The sequence below is a fragment of the Medicago truncatula genome, chromosome 7 (genome assembly GCF_003473485.1).
Source record: "Medicago truncatula cultivar Jemalong A17 chromosome 7, MtrunA17r5.0-ANR, whole genome shotgun sequence".
NCBI lineage: Eukaryota > Viridiplantae > Streptophyta > Magnoliopsida > Fabales > Fabaceae > Medicago > Medicago truncatula.
In genome coordinates, this window is record NC_053048.1 from 4,401,442 (window position 1) to 4,425,507 (window position 24,066).

The window sequence follows — 24,066 nt, forward strand, 5'->3', positions numbered from 1 at the left end:
TTAACCACTCTATATTCAAAGATTTGCATATGCAAGATTTTGACTCATATAGTATGAAATGAATCAAATTTCATTCATTGATTGATTCAAGTGATAAAAACATACTCTTAAAAATTGGGCCGGACTGGCCGGTCCGATCGGTTAGATTGGAAACCGGACAATCCTGCATTACATTAACTAGACCGATCATGCAATTGAATTGTTAGAGTTTCTTGAACCGATCAAATTCGCATATACCGATGGCTCCAGTTCAACGAAAACAATCTAGTGCTATTATTTAAAGGGTATGTCTAACATGTGTAATATTGCACATGTTAAAGGAACTAAAAGTAGTAACTTTTTGTTGTTGGTCTAGTAGCCTAGTGGCTCGAGCTCATGCATATATATGTGGAGATGTGGGGTGTATGGGGTTCGAACTCCGACCCCTGCATAAATTATGCAATGTCCATACCAGTTGATTTAACCTCTTGGGGACCTGGAAAATATTAATTAAAAATTATATAATATGAAGCACAAGTTTTGATACAATATTACTTTTTTAAACTTCCTAACATGAGGTGCTATAATTAATTGGGCAGCGCTATAATTAATTGACTTCCTAGCTGTATTTGTAGAAAACACGGGAAACCAACCAATCATATAGCCTTTGTATTACCTCGCAACATTCAACATTTCCGTATTTAAAGGAATGCATGTTGAAAGTGTCTAGTGTAGAATATATACCAATATATTTTAAGAACAATTGAGTAGTGGTTGAACAAGTAACTGAGTTCAGTTGTTTCTCATATAAAATTATTGACCCTAAAGATATAGTAGGAAAATCATGGCACAATTCTTCCTGGGTCTTAGTACTATATAAGACTTCATTTTTCAATTGTCTTAGTACTATATAAGACTTCATTTTTCAATTATTTTAGTGGCTTAAAGATAGAGAATCTTGATAACCAAATGGGGAAACTTTTCAAGTAAAAAGGTTAAGGGTTAAGTGTCTTTAGGTGAGATTTTTGGGTTGATAAATACTTCACAAATATCTTGGGTAGTGATATCTCATTTGAGAAAGGATGAAAAAGCTTTCTTTAATATGTTTTCTGTTATGATTCATTATGGGTTTGAATGACTTGAAAAATAAGTAGAAATTATGATTTGTTCTTTGTGAGTTGGAATCTACTTTCTTGTAACCACTTTGTATTAGTCATATCATAGTGGATTGGAGAGTTATTCTCTCCCCTAGGTGTAGGATAAATTTATCCGAACTGGATTTTATCTTCTCTCTTAACCTTGTTGCTTTGTTATGCTTCTCTCTTAACCTTGTTGTTTTACACTTCTTTGATTTTGATTACTCTTTCCTTTACTCCACATATAATATAAATTTATATTGGTATGATTTTTAAGTCTCGAATTCGCAACACTTTTACTTATGATTTTAAGCAAACCCTGAGGCCCTGTCTATCCCCCCAATTCTACACATTCTAATGAATAAATTTTTTAAAAATATTTGACGAATCTCACAAGTCACTCCTTATTTATGCACTTAAATCATAATATAATTCACTACTAAATTGTGATCTCAAATTAATTATAAGCCAAACAACCCTTAGCCTTTTTACTTAATTGTATTTAATTATATCAGGGTTGTACTTAATTATGTCAAATACATTAAGACCATCACTTATTTTACAATAATACTTACTAAGCACCAATTTTCTCTAACCCAGCACCATAAAAGAAATTATTAAATAGGTCCCACAAATAATTATGGGGAGGGATATATTGACTCCAAGAGTAAGTATAAAGAGCTACTCCACATCCTCACCCTCCATTTTATCTAAATTTAATGGACTAGATTTAATACTTATTAATAATCATGTGACCTCATTCACCTTTTTTTTTTGAACAAGCTAAAATGAGATATATTAATAAAGAGTTTTGTTCCCTAGCACAAGGAGTGCCAAAGGAGACAAAACAAAGTTACAAAATAGTTCCAATCAAACCACAAAAGATATGAACGAAAAATACATCATACATCAGCCAATCCCTAAACAAGCAAGGGGACGCTGCCGCCATAAATGATAACCAAAAGGAAAGCACACATTTTTTGCTTTCAACCATTTGAGAGATGTAATCTTAACCTTCTCAAGAAGTTGCTCTGTTGTATTAGCTGTGTTGACAAACAATCTATTATTTCTTTCATTCCAAAGAACCCAAATACCACAAAGCCAAATCAAATGAAGAAAAGACCTTCTTGGAGCATAATCACCTGAAGAATAAACAAACTGATAATAATGGTCCAAAACCTGATGAGGATCCACAAAAAACACACCGATCCAAGTTTTAATTTGCTGCCAGAGAGCTCCAAAAATAGGACAATGAATAATTAAGAGGTCTATTGTTTCATTTTGTCCACAACCTGTAACACAAAATTGAGTATCATAAGAAATAACACCTCGTCGCACCAAGTTATCCTTTGTTGGCCATCTATTGCGGAGAAGACGCCACGCCCAAATAGAGACTTTCAGAGGAGCACTCTTATGCCACGGAGCATCCGAAACAACGTCATAATTGTGCCTCTCCTGCCGCATGAGCATTTGATACACACCACGAACAGTGTACCCATCACCAATGTTGGGCCGCCAAAGCCAAACATCTGATTCAGTATCCTGCAAAGTAACATTAGTAAGTAAAATCCTAATCTCCACTACCAACTCCTCCTCCCAAGCTAACAAACGTCGCCTCCACCTCCAAGCCTCTCCATTTTCACCCCAACCTAAAATGTTCATCTCTCCCACTGACAGGTCCTTATGAATCGATAAGTCATACAACCTTCGAAATCTCACCATGAACGACTCTGTCCCTAACCAACAATCCGACCAAAAGAAAGTATTGAAGCCATTGCCTAAACGTTTTGAGATACTTTCTTCGAACCAACTACCACCTTCCACACCTACTCCATTTTGAATTTTAATTATCTCCCTCCACCAAGCTGAACCTGTCATGCCCCCCTCCTTCAACCGACCACCTTGCTCCCCATATCGAGAGGACAGCACCCTAAACCATAAACCCTCCCTATCCACTAGACACCTCCAACACCATTTACCAAGAAGAGCAACATTAAACTCAAGTAATCTCCTTACCCCCAATCCACCAGCCTCCTTATTCATGCAAATAGTATTCCAGTCTACCCAGGCAATTTTTCTATGATCCTCACTCCCACCCCAAAAAAATTTAATTAAAATAGATTCAATGGAAGAGATTATACCTGCGGGAGCTCTGAAAAAAGAAAGGGCGTAGACAGGCAGCGAAGACAGGACAGACTTAAGGAGAATCAAGCGACCACCGTAAGATAAATTTCTACTTTTCCATTCCGACAATCTAGATCTTAAACGCTCTAAAACCGGATCCCAAAAACAGAGACGTCTAGCATCACCACCAATGGGCAGCCCCAAATACATAAATGGAGTTTTACCAAGTTTACAAGACAAAATAGAAGCGGCTTCCTGTAACCAAGATTCAGCAATGTTAATACCAACCAACAGGCTCTTATTGTAGTTTACCTTCAAGCCAGACATATTCTCAAAAATCACAAGGATTGACCGCAAGGCACGAACATTCGCCCAACTCTTGACACCTAGTAAAAGTGTGTCATCAGCGAATTGCAAGTGGGAAAGCACAGTGGGGGAATGCATTCCTATAGAGTAACCAGTAAAAAGGTTTGAGTTTACTGCTGAAGTCATTAGAACATTCAAACCTTCAGCTGCTAGAAGAAAAAGAAAAGGCGAGAGAGGATCGCCTTGACGCAGTCCCCGTTGCATATAAAACTCGTCAGTAGGGCTACCATTAACCAGAACAGAAACAGTTGCAGTACTGACACATTCCTTCATCCACTTACGCCACAAAGTTGGAAACCCCATTTTTCCCATAACATCATCAAGATAATTCCAATCAACAGTTTCCTGGTTATCATCAGTTTGCAAGCTTCTTTCTCTAAAAAATCAAATTGATGTTTTGGAGGCTAGGGGTGAAGTGGATGACTTGTCCGAGGAGGATATCATGGACTTACATGAGATGTCAACTGATTTACACTCTTTATCCAGGGCAAACGCAAGTATTTCATGGCAACAATCGAGATTACTATGTCTTCGGGAAGGAGATGCAAACTCTAAATATTTTCATGCCATTATGTCCGGCAGACGTAGAAGAAACACCATCTCATCTATTTTAGTTGATGGAAATGTTGTGGAGGGAGTTTCCGAAGTTCGGGCAGCAGTTTTCAGTCACTTCCAACACCATTATCAGGCGCATGTCATGAATAGGCCTAGGGTGGATGATTTGCTTTTTAAAAGATTATCTGTTGCGGAAGAAAATTCCCTTATTTACCCGTTTACTGAGACTGAAGTTAAGGCTGCGGTGTGGGATTGTGATGGTTACAAGAGTCCGGGTCCGGATGGCATTCCTTTGGGATTTATTAAGGAATTTTGGCTGGATTTGAAAGGTGACATTATGCGGTTTGTGCTGGAATTTCATCGCAACGGTCGCCTCTCAAAAGGAATAAATAGCACCTTTATCGCTCTTATTCCAAAGATTGATTGTGCGCATCGTCTTAATGATTTTCGCCCCATTGCTCTAGTGGGCTGTTTATACAAAATTTTGGCGAAGTTGCTAGCAAACCGTTTGCGTCAGGTAATGGGAACGGTAATCTCGGATACTCAGTCAGCGTTTGTAAAAGATCGCCAAATTCTTGATGGTATTCTAGTAGCTAATGAGGTGGTGGATGAGGCCCGCAAGTTGAAAAAAGAATTATTATTGTTTAAAGTGGATTCTCATTCACCTTAACAAATCTCACATAATTAAATACCGTTTTTTCTTTTGACTCAATCAATATTTACCTTTTATAAACACAATTAACTATTAGTAAATTTGTAAAGAAAATCTAATTCTTAATTACTCTTTACAAATTCATCTCCTCTGCAATATTTTCATAAACAATATCAAAAGAAGCTTCTCGACAACTATTTCACGGTTCACAATCCAAAGGCCAAACTACATATATTTTCCCTAATACCTATTATTAATGTGATTTTTAGAATGAGTCAATGAGCTTATGGGCTTCCATAGATGTATTTCTTTTTATTATCCACGCACACATTCTAGAAATGATTATTATTGTGGATTTTATTCTTTTTGAGGATTGATCCATCGATCGGTGGACTTATTTGTTTCTAATGCTAGTTGTGAATTAAATTTGACCATGCCTATGAATTTGAGTTAGACATGTTTTTTTTATCTATTTCTTTCGTGGAGATGAAAAGCTATAAATTAAATTTTTTAAGATATGTTCTTTTTCTATGAAGTTTTTAGACAAGACTTAATTTATGAATGGTGTTAACAGTATGGTAACGTAAGATTAGCCGTTGAAAGGAGGAAGATGAACTAAAAAATCTCCTCATGAGTTTATTAATATTTATTAAATCAAAAGAAGGAAATCATAATTAATATTGTGAAAATGATTAGGTAGGTGAGATCCCATGATTATTAAAAAGAATTAAATCTAGTCCATTAAATTTAGATAAAATGGAGGGTGAGGATGTGGAGTAGCTCTTTATACTTACTCTTGGAGTCAATATATCCCTCCTCAATAATTATATATCATTACATTTCGACAAAAAATTATTTATTTCATCATGATTTATTAAATGGAGAGAGAGTGCTTCCATAGTCACTCTTCTCCATAATCACTCAAATATTATACTCCATAATGAGGGTGTCTATTTAATATGGTGCTAAATAGGTGAAACACACACTATTGTGGATGGCCTAAGGTTGTACTTTAACAAATCATACATTAAAACAAGGCTTAATACATCCTCCGATCCCTTAACTTATTTTATTTTCTCAGTTTAATCCCTTAACTATTAAGTGTGTCAATTTGATCCTATAAGTCTTCTGTCGTTTACTGTTTTAGTCATTTCTGTCAATTTTTAACATCAAATTTCTAAGGTGAACCATGTTTAAAGGTGGTCCACCATAGATCTTATTAAATTTTTAAATTTCAACCTTTTGATTTTTTCTTTAAAAGAGGTTTGTTGGATGATGTAGGGTCTGTTGTATTTTATTGTAAACCACCGACACCTAATATTTTTCTCACCTTTCTTTATCATCTTCTCCCATCTTCTTCTTCTTCTTCTTCTCCCATTTTCTTCTTCATCTTCATCAACATAATCATTCCTAAAAAAAAATTACTACCACAACCATAATCTCAAAAAAAAATCCTAAATAAATCAATAAACTTTTATTTTTTATTTCTTCAAACTTCCAAAATTAAAACCCATGTATTTTAACTTAAATCAACACCACCACCGTCATCTAATTTCATCCATGAATATTGTCCTCCTTCATCATTTTTAATAATCAAAACACAAACTTAAACCATGTATAAAGAAAAGAAAAGAAAAACCACTGAAGCCAAAACCCCTATCTCTCGCCTTCCTTCTCTTTTTGCTTCGTTTCTTCCTTTGGAGTCTGAGTCTGAGTATGAACAGGATCTATTAGGGGGTCAAACATAAAAGGGTCAAACAGAGAAAAAACATTAAAATGGTGATTATGTTGAAGGATATGAAGGAGGGATGCATTTTCCTTTGGGGTATTGGCGTATTGCTTATCGAATTGTTAACGGGAAGGAAACCTTTCGATAGGTATATTTCATTTGAATCTGAAATTGAGGTGTAGTTTCATTTGAATGATGATATTGCTTTCTTTCAATTTATTACAGTGCCATGCCAAGGAAAGAGCAAAATCTGGCGAAATGGGTTTCCCTTTTGATGGTTATCAATTAGTGATGGAAGAAGAAGAAGATAACGTAGAGAGAGCGACAAGAATTTTTTTGAGTTTTGATTTCTAATTTCTCCTACCTTACAAGAATACAACTTTGGGTTATTATTGTTATTGATGAATATGGAAGATAAGAAAGTGATTGATGAAGATTATGATGTTGAGGTTGTTGTTGGTGTGTTATTGTTGAAATTGAGATCTAGGTGATTATAGTTATGAAAAGGTTGATGTTGTTGCTAATTGTGATGAAGAAATTTTCTGGGTTTTATATGAACAATGTTGAAGATGATTAAGATCAAGAGGAAGAACAGGAAAGGAGAAGAATAGAAGGGAAAAAAATTAGATATGTGTGGTTCACTGTAATATACTATGGACCTTCAATCTAACGGTTATAATCATATTAAAAATATTATCCATCAAAAAACTAATTGTGAGGATTAAAGTAGATAACGGCAAAAGACTTGTGAGACCAAATTGACACACTTTATAGTTAAGGGATCAAACTGAGAAAATAAAATAAGTTAAGGGATCAGGAGATGTATTAAGCCTTAAAACAATTATATCAAGGTTGTAAGCTTGGTTAATTTCAAATGTCAATCTTAATTAATATAATTCATGTATATGTGGCATAACATTGCACTAATGAGTCCCCGTGAGCATAGCTCAGTTGGCAGGGACAATGTATTGTTATATGCAAGGGCCGGGGTTTGAACCCCGGACACCCCACTTATTCACCTTATAAAGTGAATTCTAGCCACTAGGTTACCTGACAAAAAAAAAAAAAAACATTGCAGTAATGAATATAAAATGGTAACTCATTCAATAATCAAGGAACCAAAAGAGGAATAAAACACAACAAATTTATTTTCCAATAACCGACTCTACCCATTATTGTCCTACAAAATAGGAAAACTAGGATGAGTACTAAGCAAATGTAATACACACAAGTTAAAACTATTAACATGCACCGAAGTGTTTAATTGGACATTCCAATTAGTAGCACCCCTATATATATATATATATATATATATATATATATATATATATATATATATATATATATATATATAACGGGACATAAAATCTAACTCAATAAATCCAAGTAAAAGTGTAGGTCAACCCAAACAAGTAATACAAATATTTTTTTTTTTTTGAAATTCAAACAACTTCATTAAATGGCAGAAGTGTTACAAACAGTAGCATTACAAACATTAGCAGAACTAACAGTAGGAAAGGCATATCCTACCCAGGAATTGCAACCAGCTTGCATAGCATGGCCAACAAGTCTATGAGCTTTAAGTTTCTACAAACATAGTTAGCAGACACACTACTAAAATCTTTCATAAGGGCCTTACAATCTAAGACTATCAAATCAATACTAGCAAGAGAGTTAGAACCTCTAAAACACTTAACAACAGCAAGAGCATCAGATTGAATTATAACATCTTGAAGACCTTTTTCCTTTGCTAAATGAAGACACCAACGGGTAGCTAGAGCTTCAGCCAGAACAGGTTCAGTACTCACTTCCTCCTTCTTGCAGGCTGAGAAATATACACTATATGGACCATCCTTGAAAACGCAGCCAAACGTGGTGAAACCTTGCAGAAAACAACCTGCATCAAAAGAGTACTAATCAAAGGTCTATAGACAAGAGAATTGACCGACCGTCAACACAGAATGGATGCAAGAACCAACAACCCCCTAAAACAACAACACACAAACGATCTGTACAGACAAACAATCCAACATCAAATAGATAGAAGAACGAGGATATCAAAACAGTTTAAAATCAATCACGAGGACAAATACGGATATTAAAGCGACACCTGCTCGAAGGAGGTAGACCTTAACCTTAAAACCTGTAAATCTCAACAGATCTGGAACACCAACCACAGATTGTATACACACTTTCAAAGAAACAGCATCGAACATCAGTTAACACATAACAGTGGAACAATGAAGCAACAACCCGGAAAATTAACGGTACAAAGCTGAAGTTGCGCGAAACGACTTGCAATGAAGCCCACCAAACGAACCAATTCCAGATTCTGTAATATCAACCCAATAATGCAAATCCAAGGGATGACGAATCGGAGAAGAGCAACAAACCTATGTCATAAAACATAACAAATCTGGATCAAACAGAACCAAACATTACAAATTTATTAAGTTCACATTAGTGTTTTAAGGATAGATCTCAATAAGAGACAATAATCCAGTACAAGGAGATATTTTGTAGTTTTCAAAGCCTGCTTCCATGAAGAGTTTCTTCCATTCTTCCTCATTTCTCTCTTTTCCATTTAGACATGAAATTGTTACATTCATTAGGAGCTTTATTTGAGTAAGTTCGTTCTCTTCTTTCTTTTCATTTATTACCATGTCTATCACAATCACTTTTCCTCTTTTCCCCTCAGTTGTAACAGCTTCTTTACATTTCTTCAATATCTTTATGCAATCCCTATCCGTCCAATCATGTAAAATCCACTGCAAAGTAACAAAAAGCAAGAGAAGAAATATTATAAATTTCCCTAATAACTTTGTGATAAATGAGTTACGGACTCAATTAAATTTTCAAATGATCTTTAATAACTTCATCTGGAAAGTGCTTAACTCATAGTTTCAGATTTCAGAAAAAGTACTAAATTTGCAATTGATTATAAACATGTCTTTCAAAGATTTGTCAAGTCAATGGTAAGAGTTTAACTTCATAATCTCAAGGAGTAGAGTTTGAATCTCACGTGAAACAAATGTGAACGGATATTGTTGCTTATAGCGAAAAATAGTCTCACGAATAATTCACGAGTCCATATTTAATAAAAGTCTTTTCAGAATTATACCCATGACATCCCATGCTTTCCGGCCAGTAAGTAAGTTTATTGGCTAAATGTTGTTTCACGATCCCCTCGAGACAAATTCTCTCGGGATATATAGCATCGCACATTGTGAAATACTACTTCAATCACATATATAACTAAAATAAAAAGTCAAAGAAAGTAAATGTATAGGGTGTAGTCATCAACATTATTAATAATAATTTTGTCTTTCCAATTTTTCTTTTTAATTTAAATTATATACAAAGCCTCCTTACAAGACAAATTATCTCAAAAAAAAACTTACAAGCTCTATTTTAAATTACTAGACACTTTACTATTTTTAACTTCTTATACTATGCAAGTTCGCACATGATCACCCATCACGAATACTACTAATTTATCTCGAGAGGTAAAATAAATATGAATTTTAAAATAAAGTGACAGAGGTAAAATATAGTTTAGAAAAGCATACCTTAAGCAGAACTGCATCAGCTTTAGGAACAGATATGAACATGTCCCCACCGACATATGTCAAATTGTTACTTCCACATAAATTCTCTACAACCTTTGGACGATCAAAAACAACACATCTCAACTTAGGATATGTCTCACAAATAATCTTACCAGTTGTTCCATTTCCACCACCAACATCCACAATTGAATCCAACCCCTCAAACACAAAATTGCAATCTTTCAATGCCAAATTAATCATTTTGGAATCACTAGCCATAGCATCATTGAACAATCTATTATATTCAGGATTTTTGTTAAGAAACTCCCATAAATCACATCCTAAAGAGGTAGCAAAGAGGGTGAGATCTTCCTCATAAATCCACTTCTTGAAATTATGAAATGAAACATTAAATTTAGGATCAAGAACACACTCAACCATTGGAGCTAAACAAAGTTCAGTCCCTTTAACAAGAAGCTCTGAAGTAACTGTGAGAGCATAAGCTTCTTCTTCATTTTCCAATTCTTGATTCGTTACTATCTCAAAGAATCCATTGTGTGCAAGGAGACGCATGAGACGCTGCACGTTATCGACTTTGGTTGATGGAATTTGAAGAATTGAAACTAAGTTTGAAAGAGTAATTGGTTTGCCATGATTGTAGATAATAGTTGGTATGTCCATTTCAACTGACCATTTAAGAGACATGGAATCTATGAAAGCATACATGTTTTTGTATAATAGAGCTTGTGCTTTGAAAATTTCACTTGCTTTACGGTTATTTATTGAAGAAGCCATACACCTGCAAATGAAAATTTTGTTTTGGTGTATTTCAGAATTTGATTCAGTTTATAGACCAACACATTACTCTTATTTTTATACTATAATTGCAACATGTAATGTGATGTAATACACTACGTACTAATTTTATCAACCTAGAGCGACAAGATATTATTATACTATAATTGCACATGGAATATACTACGAACCCAAAAAAAAACATGTAATATAATACAAAAAAGTTTTGTCAACATATAGCCCCCTAAATTAACAATCAATTAGAGTTTGTTCACAAAAAAAAAATAAAAAAATTAGAAGACATGATCGGGTACTGATAACTCTTTATCAAGAATGACTTATTAGTGTCTTTTATTGTCATCTTAGTCTTATTTGTTGTAGTATATTGCAATTTTGGTTATAGCTAGGAATTTTTGTTAATATTTTTGCTTTTATTTTTTTTATATCAATTAGATTTTTTATGGTAATAATTTCTCCCTAACCAGATAATTCTTTCCATTTTATTTGCATCATTTGTTAAGCTTAATAGGTTGATCATAGTTGAGTGGAAAAGTACAATAAGTCACTGAGAGCAACTTTTGTTATCTTTGTTTGGCGGTCGCCTGACCACGATTTGTAACTGTTAGCTGGTATTTTCACCTGCCTTATTTAATGTGTTCAACATTAGTTGACTTATAATTTTGCAGGTATCAAAGTATTTCCTTCAATCAAAAGAGTTCGACGAGATGTTGGACCTAGCGTAAAGAGTCTTGAAGCATTGAAGTTCAACAAGATACATAAAAAGTAGTGAAGTCGTCGAAGTCAAGCAATTGCCTTTGGGGCGGGAAGATTCGAATTTCAAAAGAGAAGCGGTTTCCTCAAGGGAGAACAAGGGAGACAAGCGGTTGTGTACATGGAAGAAGTGTTGATCGTGAAGTTAGGCTTTTTCCAGCTATTTTGCTATGTATAAATATTAGATTTCCATAGGGAAAACGGGTCGCAAATCGCCTATAGAGAATTCTAAAACACTCGAAGTATCGACGCGAGAGAAAAGAGTCATAAAGAATGTATGTAAAGGATTTGTCGAACTAGTTTTATCTTTAATGCACTTGCATTTGTATTTTTCTTTAAGTTTCTGCAATTTAAACTTAATTAATGCATTAAAACCTGTCAAAAGACGCCACATGGTCTAGTCTCGTTCGTTAAGCAACCTACGAACTCGACGAACAAACACCAAACGAATGCACAACATGTACTAGGATCTCTGGATTGGTCCTTCTTGTTATAATAAACACCAGTCGGTATTTGTTTACCAAAAACACCGTTAAACAGTAACATAGTTAGGGGAAGCATGCTGCTTGAGTCACCCGATGTAGGGCGACGAGCAGATGTGAAGGCTTCACATCGCCTGGCGGCTCAATATGATTGTCATACGAAGGATGATGAATTTTATAAAACCTCCATATGTTTGGATATCTGACAACACAATCAGTTATTTTGTGACAATAATTAACGTTTTCTTTGACCATTATTTGGCAGTATAGAAAGTTCAATAGTCAACCTTAGGAACACTACTAAAAACACACTTTTAGTTACACCAAGAATCCGTCGCAAAAAGGGGAAAATCTCGTCGCAAACTATTTTGTGACACACCAAAAATTCGTAATAATAATGGGTGCCAGGACTCTATAGCGAGGGATCAAAGACCCGTAAGCCCCGACTAGAAGGGGCCCACTAATTAGTAGACATAAACTGCCAACAAGTGATAAGAAATAAGACAACTCCTACCTTCGATTCCAAACAAAGTCAAGGCCAAGGTATCCAGGGAAGGAAAATAAACGCACTCCCCGAGAGTCTCAGGCTCACAAGCCGTCATAAGCTCAGAACCCAAAAGTCCAGCAGAACTCTAAATTTAGTAGGTTAAAATCAAAAAATTCTTGCAACCATTCGTTATACATACCAACCAAGTTTCGGACACCACCGAACCAGCAGCCCAGAAATCCCTTGGAACGAGGTCACTTGAACAACCTCGTAAGGCCTTCCAAAAAATGGCGAGACTCCTTGAAGTCTGAAGCCACAAAATTTGGCGGGGCCCTTGTCGACAAAGGAGGGTCCCGCAGGAGACCTTTATTAAGCTACAGTATGGCACCATCAGCCTATAACTTTTGGGGAAACTATTCCAGGATGACCCAAGACCCAACTCGACAAGGTTCGATTCCGACCCGAGACACGCGAGCAGGCGACACCACTCGATGGACATGCCCCAAATCCCCCTGGGTTATGGTCTGGACCAATATTTCTCACCTTCTAGTTCATGTCTTATGCAGCGGACCACTCTGATGGTCGAGTCCGGGTATGCTTCATTTAGGACATGCTCCATTTACTCCATATATCTTTAGGGTCAATAATTTTATATGAGAAACAACTGAACTCAGTTACTTGTTGAACCACTACTCAATTGTTCTTAAAATATATTGGTATATATTCCGTACTGAACACTTTCAACATGTATTCCTCTAAATACAGAAATGTTGAATGTTGCGAGGTAATACAAAGGCTAAATGATTGGTAGGTTTCCCATGTTTTCTGCAAATACAGCTAGGAAGTCAATTAATTATAGCACCTCATGTTTCTATCTTGAAGCCACTAAAATAATTGAAAAATGAAGTCTTATATAGTACTAAGACCCAGGAAAAATTGTGCCATGATTTTCTTGGATCGCGTCACGATTTGGAGCTTATACACAATAACGTTTTGAACTTGATCCATAAATCAGTCCACAATTTGACTACTTTACGCTGTGAAAAAATGTGCCCAAAAACCTCTAAATTGCTGAACCAAATCATGCCACACGATAAACAAAGATCACCCCACAATTTTTTATGAACTTCAACATCAATTTTGAGTCAATTATCAACATTTCTCCACAATGACTTTAAAATAATGATGATGTCAATTTAACCATTAACCACCTTGTTGTTATCTATAATAATGAATTACCAGAAACATCACCCTCTGAATTTTCTTTCGAATCAACTTTATCAACCACTATCTCTTTTGATTCAATCATGTGTCTATCAACATGCAAACAATTGTCAATGTGCTTTGTCCATATACTTAAAGTCGAGAAGCTCCTTACAATAAACTGCATGCTACCCAAAAGTATTTAGGCACGCCTTAGGAAAAACAGGGCACACCACATCAATAGCCAATAGGGAATAGTGGAATCATAAGGCACTATCTAAGGATAGTACGGTACTCCACATGTGACATATGTTGACCATGTGCAGCTTGCAAACACCCTAAAACTATCTTCTATCTAGTGGTCATGTCAAATTAGCTTCCATATCTTGAACACTTTTACAAAAAAGACACTCGCCAAAGCATGTTGTGCTTTAACAGGGACGGTGTCCTTGCAAGTAAAATTGTTAACGTCAAAATCAAAAATCGTACGTACAACACCATCCAAATCTTTATCCCTCCCTTCCCCTTCCAAAATACTCTATCCATCCAAACACACATATGCTTTATTTCATTGGTATTGTAAAATAGTTTAAAATTTTGGTCAAATTTTTCTTAAAACAGGATTTTGTCAACAAAAAAAAAAAGCTTATAATTTGGGGCTTGGAATTAAACACATTAATCTGGGTTAGTTTGTTAGCCAAGAGTAAATTGCTACTTAATTTGTTTTTACATATATAATTGGTATTTTCTTTCAATCACGCATGCATAGTGTGTGTGTGAGTGTTTATATTACAAGGGTCTAGCACAAATAATAGGAGAGCAATGTGTGTAAGTGATGCAAACACTAAAATAGAGAGTTCGTTAATCATCATTAAAAAGGTAAAAATCATACATGAATGCAAATTCTATTATTTGTTACTAACAAATGGATATTACAACTGAGATATTATAATAGACAACAAGATATCTTTATAGCATGTAAACAATGGAATGCATGATGGATCAATACAAAAGTGTTTATGGATAGATCTCAATAAGAGACAAAAATCCAGTCAAAGGAGATATCTTATAGTCTTGGAAACCAGCTTCTATGAAGAGTTTCTTCCATTCTTCCTCATTTCTCTCTTTTCCATTAAGACAAGCCATGTTTACATCCATAAGGAGCTTAATTTGAGTAACTTGATTCTCATCTTTCTTTTCATTTATGACCATATCTATAATAATCACCTTCCCTTTTTTCCCATCATTTGTAACAGCTTCTTTACATTTCTTCAGTATCCTTGTGCAATCCTTATCAGTCCAATTATGTAAAATATACTTTAGGAGAAAAAGAAAAAAAAAAAAAAAAAAAAAAAAGAGGATTGTTAGATATCTTTTTCATATAATTTATTATGAAATGAGTTAACGACTAAATGAAGTATTGAATTGCTTTTCTAAAGAAACAAATTAAATTTTCAAAAATTTCATAATTAGTTAATGTGCAAAAGTGATGAAGTTATGGTTTGAAATAAAACTATGAAAAAAAGTTCAATTTTTAATAAAAATTAATAGTAGAGAAAATTAATTTAATCACAAATTTTAGCATTTCTAAATATTAGATTTTGTCAAAAAAAATATATATATATTAGATAAAAAATTAGAGACAAACTTTGTTTGGCTAATAATTTATCTTTGATCAATAGTGCAAGTCTAGGAAGGACATAAATATGCACAAGAACTTGATATGACACTAATAATAATTTAAGAAAATTAGATGGTTAAATAATAAATATAACCACATGAATCGATGTTGAACACAGACATATATGAGATACCAAACATAAGTTCGCTATGAAGTGCCAGTGCTACATAGCTATAAATAATTAAATTTGTAATTGACTAGAGATTGGTTTTGAAAAGCATACCTTAAGCAAAACTGCATCAGCATTAGGAATAGATGTGAACATGTCCCCACCAACATAAGTCAAATTATTGCTTCCAGATAAGTTCTCTACAACTTGTGGCCTATCAAACACAATACATTTCAACTTAGGAAAAGTCTCACAAATAATTTTACCAGTGGTTCCATTTCCACCACCAACATCCACAATTGATTCCAATCCATCAAACACAAAATCACAATCTCTCAATGCCAAGTTTATCAATTTAGAATCACTAGCCATTGCATCATTAAATGATCTATTATATTCAGGATTTTTATCAAGAAAATCCCAAAAACCAGACCCTAAAGTAACACCAAAGAGTGTAAGATCTTCCTCATAAATCCATTTCTTCAGCTCATGATACGAACCCGAAAGAGTTGGATCAAGAACACACTCAACCATTGGTGCTAAACAAAGATCACTACCTCTAACAAGAAGCTCTGAAGCAACAGTGAGAGCATAAGACTCTTCTTCTTTTGTAATTATCTCAAAGAATCCGTTGTGCGCGAGGTAACGCATGAGACGCCGCACGTTACCTATTTTCGACGATGGAACTTGAAGAATTGAAACTAAATTTGAAAGTGAAATTGGTTTGCCATGATTGTGAATAATATTTGGTATGTTCATTTCAACAGCCCATTTAAGAGACATGGAATCTATGAAGGCAAATATGTGTTTGTATAATAAAGCTTGTGCCTTGAAAATTTCACTTGGTTTTCTGCCATTAAGTGATGATGCCATTTTTTTGCAAATGAATTTTTGGTTTGTGTTTTGGTTATGTTTTGTTGTAATTTATATATGAAATCAGTTTGAACTTTCAACAAAGTTGGTGGGTCACAAACGACTTCACGCTATTAATTAAATAAGAGAGTAATTAATTTGAACATTACAAATCTAAGACAATGTACATACCTTATTAACGATGTACTTTTAATTTTGTGAGTATTATAACGGTATATATTAGATTTAAAAAAATTATCCAAACATTCTGATACACTTCAAAATCCTCGTTCAATATAATGTTGTGTATGTCTACAAAATGTAAAGTTGTGAAGCAGAGAAATCGTGACACGATTTTGGTAATGTCGAGAGCTGGTTTTCAGGGCGTCCAATCGTGACACGATTTTGGGAAATCGTGACACGATTTTTGGCTTGTTAGGCAAGATTTTCAGGATAAGGTTGGTCGTACCTTGGATCGTACGCATCAATCGTGGCAAGATTGGGGAAAAACGTGACACGATTTTGACGCAGAAGACAGCTATAAAAGTGTTCTTTGCAGATTTTGAAGGTGAGCTTGAAGAGAGAGAAACTTGAGAAATCAAAGGAAGCAACTTTAGGGTTTAGGGTCTTTGATTAGAGTTCTCTTGGGTTGGGAAACATTGTAAACACCTTGGTGAGTGAAAATCATTGAGTGTCTTGTTCATTGGTGAGATTGGGAAAAAAGGTAGAAATTAGGGTTGTTCTTTGTGAACTTGGGAAAGCTAATTTCTTGTAACCCTTTTGTATCTCTTTGAAGAACTCATTGATAGTGGATTGAACAGTTCAATCTCTCCTCCAGAGCAGGTCAAGTTTGAACCAAACTAGGTGAACAATCTTTGGTGTGTTTGTTTCTCTCTTCTCTCCTTTTATATTTTGCTTGTGGTTTGTGTTTTTCACTTTGATTCCTAGATTAGATCTAGGTGCTGTTATTGTTGATTATTGCTTACATTCACTTTGTTATTGGTTACTACTTTCCTTTGCTCCACACATCATAGTTTGTATTGGTGTGATTTGAGACCAGAATTTACAACAATTTTTTATTTTTCTAAAATCAGAAATATTTTGTATTATAAAGATGATTAAGTCCCTCAAAGCCTTCCCTCTAAAAGTTCTCTATTCTTTCTTTTTTTTTTTTTTTTTCAAGCACTAAACTCCTAAAGCGCAAGAGACAAAAGGAGTGTCATTTGTAATGACTCATGATGTTTCATAAACTCAATAATTCAGTTATGACCGTTGATTATTCCAAAAGAAATGCACCGTAACATTCTAGTAGGCGTCGCTTCATTAAATAATGATATCCATAAAAACATACAGATATGGTTGGTTGGATCTGGTCAAGGTCATGACTACATTAAAGGCTTAACTTTGAATTCATACATAGATCATTCTTAACATGTGTTTTAAAACGTTTGTTTGCATTTCCCATTTATTTAGTGGGATGATTATTTGATTCTTAGATATAGGGTTTTGAGGATCGTAATTCAATTAGAATGGTGACCATAAAAGTTGATCAAATATTGTTTTAATGGTGAGGTTTAGCATGAGAAAACTATTTTTTTCCCACCATGGGAAAGTTAGTATTTGACCATTAGATCAAACCAAGAACACATCCTTACCATACTCCCTCATCACTAGATTTTGTAATTTTATTATTTTAAAACCATTTTTTAAAAACAAAAAATATATTTCAAAATTAAAATAAACATATAAAAATAAAAAATAAATTTAAAATAAATATGGAAATTAATTTCCAAAATTTTAAAAAATATAAATTAACTTTTTGAAATAAACTTGTTTTCAAAAAAATTTAATTATGATTTTCGAAGATTTGATTTTTGTAATTTTCAAATTTAATTATGATTTTCCAAAAATTTGAAGAATTCTCGATTTCACCTTCAGGTAAGGTTTTACATTTTTTTTCGAAATAAAAAAATTCTATAAAAATATGGAAATTAATTTTTGAAAATTACAAAAATTAAATTTTCGAAAATCATAATTAAATTTTTTGAAAACAAGTTTATTTCAAAAAATTTATTTATATTTTTTAAAATTTTGGAAAATTAATTACCATATTTTTAAGTTTATTTTTTATTTTTAAATGTTTATTTTAATTTCAAAATATATTTTTTGTTTTTAAAAAATGATTTTAAAATAATAAAATTACAAAATCTAGTGATGAGGGAGTATGGTAAGGATGTGTTCTTAGTTTGATCTAATGGTCAAAAACTAACTTTCCCATGGTGGGAAAAATGTAGCTTTTCCATGTTAAACCTCACCTGTTTTAATTTGGTTTCAAATGCAAATTCTTATGAATAATACGTCCATAAAGAAAGAAATTCTTTAATCATTTAAACTCAATCATTTAATTTATTTTGATTAATTAATAACATTGAACAAACAAAGTGTGTGGAATATTCTTTTTTTTTTTTTTTTTGAGGTAGTGTGTGGAATATTCATATGCATCAAGATTTGTAATGTTGGATACTTCAAATTATTTATTGTTTAATTAGCCATAAATGAGGATGTATACTATGAGAATGACAATTTTATATGAAAATGGTTGAGATTTAAATGCACAATTAAAATATTACGTGGACCTCTTTTTTTCACTTACGCGCACAGTTCTTCTCTCTCGACAGAGTATGGAGGAGATGCAGCAATCATCCACCGAGTGAATAACAAATGTGGGTTTATTATTTCAAAAAAAAAAATTGGTTTTTGTGTGTTGGTTAATTTGTTAAGCGAATTTTGAATTTGTTAAATTTAGTTTTTCCCAGCATTTGGTCAAGGAAGAAGAAGGGTTAGCTTTGAGTGAAAAGGGTTTAGTTTGTTGTATGGAAGAAGAAGAAGAGCAAGAGGCGCGCGTGAGAGAAAAATAGAGGTGCATGTGGTATATTAAGTGAGCATTTAAATCTCAGCCATAAACTTTTAATCAAATGGTTGATAATTATTCTCACCATTCTCATATAAGATTGTCATTCTCATACTATACATCCTCAGCGATAAACCACCTCATATCAATGGATGAAGAAGAAGAAAAGGAGGGGGAGAGAGAGAGAAAAAAAAATTGGAGAGGTGGCCATGTTTTTATATGAGCGTTTTGACATTGGTGACTTATGGTTTATTTTTTTTGTCATTTAGTTTAATGTATAGAAATGCACCTTGTGTTGGTGATTTCCAAAATAATGGAATCACTTTAAAATCAAAAGTTGCAACTCTTTATATACATAGAATCTTTTGGCAAAGGGGTGCTTAATGAACCTTAACATTGATTCAAGTCAAAATGGTGTTTTCTCTCATATGAAGAGTCATATAATGCACTATAAATGTTTGACATTTGGGCATTAATTTGACACACACATAAACGAGAATTTTGTTGCATTAACAACATAATTCTCCCTCATTCTCTTAATCTAAATCATCCATCAATTCTCTAATGCATGAGTGATTGCTCGAACCATAAACCCGTAAAATACTGTTAGTAGATACGCTTGATGTGGTTGTGCAATACATGTCAAGGAACTCATAGTATCATGAAGGGGATTCTCTGGTCATTCCAATTGCATCCAATATAGAGTTATTGGTGGGGAAGAATCGAACCTAAAGGTTAGTGTGACAACCCCATACGCTTTGAATTTTACATACATAACCATTAAACTTTTCAAGTTTCAAGTGCAGCAACCTCTTTCTAACAATCAAGTTATATAACACCTTGTAAGGTGAATAAGTGAAGAATTTAAAGTTTGAATATTAACCCACCACATATTAGATGCAATTGAGTCATATTCACGAAAACACTGACGGTCGGTTTTACTTATATTTTTATTTAATAATATTTCTTATTCACAACAAAAAAAAAAAATCAAATATATTCGTTTGTAAATTTAGTCTTGTGCTTTTTCTAGTTTTTGCAAAGTTTTATAATGTTAAAATTGGTCTCTATATTTTGTGTTTCTAATACCCAGTTGATTTGTTAGGGAGTGTGAGAAATGTTAATATGGATCTCCTGCATATAATTAATTCCTTCGACGTCTCAACACAAAAACAAGAAAAACTCAATTTGACTATTCATAGTTGATGGCTCATAAAAGTCAAGTCATATTTCTAGTACATCATTGATTTGGGGGTTCAACTGTTGTTTGTTTATTGGAGATAGAGAGAGGGAGGGCAAATTTGTCTGTGCCAGTTCTAGAATGAATATTGATAGGACAATTTCGAATATTTTTCGCATACATCTATCTAGTAAATACTTTTTTTAAAAATGATTTTTTGGTCAACATAGGTTGATATGCGACACCGTACTACGACATTTTTTAATTTATATTAGAGAATACTTTTTGATAACGTTCTCTCATATTCATATTATCTTCTTATTCTCTCTTTATTTTTCTCTCTCCAATATTTTTAACCAATAAAAAGAGAGAGAAAATAAGTTGTCACCAAAAGTTATCTTAAATGGTTGTTAAAATATCATTACTTTTTATATTAATATTGTCCCTGTCTTTAAAATGCAAACACACTTTGTATTATATACGATGTTTACGGTCTTAAAATTTTGCATCTTAATTTAATTTTTTGAATTGAAATAAACTCACTGCATTCCATTCCATTTATTCTAGATGGATTTATTGGTTAGGTAGCGTAGTGACTAGATTTTACTTTATAATGTAAATAAGTGGAATGTCCATGGTTTGAACCCCGTCCCTTACATTTTTTTTTTGATAAAGCTAAAAAATTCAATAAATGTTTTCAGGTGCAGCCTGAACCTCATACAAAAAGTTTCAGAAACAAAGAAACAAAAAGAAACAAATCCAACAAAAAGAAGCAAACCCTCCTAAAACAGCAAGGAGGGAAGAAAAACAGCTAAAGCATAGAAAATCTAGTAAAGACAAATCCCCTAAAAGTCCAAAGGATGCACTTCATGCTTGGTCCTTAAGGCGAACACTAGTCTTCTTATATCTAGTTGAAACTCTGACAGAGTTTTTACCATCTAAGGTTTTAGCAGCTTTCTTCCGGCCTTTCCTGCCTAGTTTAATAAAACCAGCTTCATGAGAATGTTGCAGGTCTATATCATCCTCATGGTCAGTATCAGGTTCCAATGTGCCATCAGTAGTATCAGTGTCCTCTTCCCCCCAATACTTACTCAATATTTTACCATCTTTCAAACAGGCAGCAGACAAATTCTTAGGGCCAGAAGTGAAGTGAACCTTTCTCTTATCTAGCCCTAAAATCTCATCATTAGTAGTGATGGGGGAAATGATAGGCTGCATTGTCAAATTATCATAAAAAATAGGATCCCTAACATCACCAAGTGACACAGTAGTAGCCAAAGGCTGCAAAATAGGCTGCTCCACCCAGTCAGAATCCAAAGCCAAACCAATTGAGGTAGAAATAATTTTGGGGAGAATCCTCCTACCAACATTACTACTCTGCACTAGAGATGAAGTTTCATCAATGGGGACATCCTGCTTCCCATTATCAGAAACTTGTTTAGGAGTGCTGGGCTTACAAGCCACAATCTTAGAGGGGTCATCATCAAATTTTCCTGGGCCCTCTAAGACTATGGGGTGTAACTCAGACTCCCTCTCTATGGATACTTCCACAACCTTACAACTGCTATTCAAATCATCAAGAGTAAGGGAGGGAAGATCCCCATTGTTATACCCTGATTTTGGACCTAAAAATACTCGTTCAAATTTCTTTTTTTACACTGATATTTGTCAATTCTCTGTTATTTTACTCTGAATCTTTACTCTCTTTTTAAACGTATTTTACTGCCTCTGTCTTTTCTGACATTACAAGTCATTTAAGAACTCTCTGAAGCGTCGCATTACTTTTCTTGCATTTTATTTCAAAAATCATACAAAAGGGTATTTTGGTCATTTCCTGCAGTGGAACCCATTTTAGTCCCTGTGTTTGCTTCTGAGTCTTTTCAACTTGTCTGTACAAATCACTGTTGAGTCTTTGTTTAAAAAGTCATTTCAAAAATTGCATCTGAGTCAGTTTGAGTCAGTTTAGTCCTTAGGGGCATTTTGGTCTTTTCCTGTCAAAATTTCGGCAGGGAGGTATTTTAAAATACCTCATGTCAGTAATTGGTTTGTTTTAGTCCTCTTGTTGATTTTATTTTAGGTTTCACTTTACTTTTTTTTCAAATTACCAATTTTAATTCAATTTTCTTTTAATTGCATTTTGGTCCCTCAAAAGGTTTCCAAAATTGCATTTTTGTCCAAAACTTTTCAAAATTACATTTCTAGTCCATTTTTCTTATTTACAGTCCAGTCCTCATTTTTTACATTTTGCAGAAAGGTCCTTAAGGTCAAAAGTCCAAGGCAGAGCCATATTAAGTCCAATTCCAGGTGGCAGTGTCCCATTGGGTCTCAGATACAAGTGGCAGCCTATAAAAGGCTGCATTCAATGCACAAGTCAGAAAGGAATCAATCACACGCCACATCACAAACACTTCCCAATTTTCTCTTTCTGATCCCAAAGATCAAAACTCAACAATTTCCAGGAATCACGATGAACACTCAAGAACATTCATCATCTTCCAAACCCTAACCGTTTCCAAATTCCACCAGAATCATCACAAATCAACACAAATCATCACAAATCAACACAAATCAACACAAAACATCACAAATCAGTGCAAATCAACGAAGAATCAACAAGATCCCTTGCAATTCTCAGAGATCCAATACTGAATCCTCATCACCGATTCAGCTTCTTCGCAATACAAGTGCGAATCCATCACTATTAGGTGACGGACTCAAGCACGATCACGAAGAAGACGTGAGAAGAAAGAGAAGAGAAGGAAGGTGAAGAAACCGAATCGGAATCGTGAAATACGAAGAGCGTGCGCGAATCCAGACCGTAAAACAGAGGCATCAACAGCGAAGAGGTAACCCTTCGTTTTTTCACTTTTCCTTTCCTTCCGTTTCCAAAAAGTTTCGCAAGGTTCAAACTTAGATCTACTCCGATTGGAACTTTATTTTAAAAATCTAAGCTCGGATTCGAGAAGTAGAAGAAAAAGGATATTTGAAAGTGTAAAAAGTTTTTGAATCGGAGGAGTTTCGAACTCCGGCGCGGTGGTGCCACCGCCGGCCACCGCGCCGGAAAGTTGAGCCATGCCGGAGAAGACGACCGGAAGAGAGGAGAGAGGTGAGAGCTTCTCTCACTAGGTTTAGGTTAGAGAGAGAGAGGAGAAGGAAGAATGAACTGGACCGGTCCCCCAACCTTTTTATAACCAACTGAACCGGACCGGTCCAATTCTGGTTCGTTTTCCCTCAATCTAGACCGTTGGATCTAGGTTTCCATCTCCTGGATCAATCCAACGGCCCCTGTACTTTCCTGTGATCTGGTGTTGGGCTTTGGGTTTGGGCCTAAGGTTCCTGTACGTTTTTGCTTTTTTGTGCTGTCTGCACCTGCTTTTTTGCTAATTGAACCTCTGCGTGCTTAATCTTTTCTCTAAAAATTCCTAAAAAAATTGTTATATGTTTCTTAATACATTTTAATACTTTTGTGATATTTTTCAATGGTTTAAAAATGATAAAAATGTGTG

The 24,066-nt window shown here is 34.3% G+C and overlaps 2 protein-coding genes across 5 annotated transcripts; both read right to left on the minus strand.

Annotated features, from left to right (window-relative positions):
- Positions 1–7,965: 7,965 nt before the first annotated feature.
- On the minus strand, positions 7,966–11,122 carry LOC112416506 (isoflavone-7-O-methyltransferase 6). Of its 4 annotated transcripts, none has more exons than XR_005643125.1 (4): positions 10,111–11,122; positions 9,048–9,309; positions 8,677–8,934; positions 7,966–8,438 (listed from the first exon to the last, which is right to left on the minus strand). XR_005643125.1 is itself a non-coding variant. In XM_024770457.2 (3 exons), exons 1-3 carry the CDS (start codon positions 10,882–10,884, stop codon positions 8,882–8,884), a joined length of 1,089 nt encoding a protein of 362 aa, XP_024626225.1. In that variant the 5' UTR covers positions 10,885–11,122; the 3' UTR covers positions 7,966–8,881. The 4 variants fall into 4 exon arrangements, 2 of the variants coding, with proteins under 2 accessions (XP_024626225.1, XP_039683998.1); XR_005643124.1 differs by having other exon boundaries at positions 8,652–8,934; XM_024770457.2 differs by having other exon boundaries at positions 7,966–8,934.
- A 3,550-nt stretch (positions 11,123–14,672) lies between these two features.
- LOC11430715 (isoflavone-7-O-methyltransferase 9) lies at positions 14,673–16,531 on the minus strand. Its single transcript, XM_003621440.4, has 2 exons — positions 15,732–16,531; positions 14,673–15,144 (listed from the first exon to the last, which is right to left on the minus strand). Exons 1-2 carry the CDS (start codon positions 16,488–16,490, stop codon positions 14,845–14,847), a joined length of 1,059 nt encoding a protein of 352 aa, XP_003621488.2. The 5' UTR covers positions 16,491–16,531; the 3' UTR covers positions 14,673–14,844.
- Positions 16,532–24,066: the final 7,535 nt, after the last annotated feature.

What these genes read in the sequence shown, in the direction of transcription:
- LOC112416506 (XM_024770457.2), bottom strand. Translation starts at nt 10,884, where the DNA reads ATGGCTTCTTCAATAAATAACCGTAAAGCAAGTGAAATTTTCAAAGCA. An exon ending in CTGATGCAGTTCTGCTTAAG is followed by an intron (nt 9,310 to 10,110) that starts GTATGCTTTTCT and finishes GTTACTTTGCAG; the next exon opens with TGGATTTTACATGATTGGAC. An exon ending in AAACTACAAAATATCTCCTT is followed by an intron (nt 8,935 to 9,047) that starts GTACTGGATTAT and finishes TTTATGACATAG; the next exon opens with GTTTGTTGCTCTTCTCCGAT.
- LOC11430715 (XM_003621440.4), bottom strand. Translation starts at nt 16,490, where the DNA reads ATGGCATCATCACTTAATGGCAGAAAACCAAGTGAAATTTTCAAGGCA. An exon ending in CTGATGCAGTTTTGCTTAAG is followed by an intron (nt 15,145 to 15,731) that starts GTATGCTTTTCA and finishes TTTCTCCTAAAG; the next exon opens with TATATTTTACATAATTGGAC.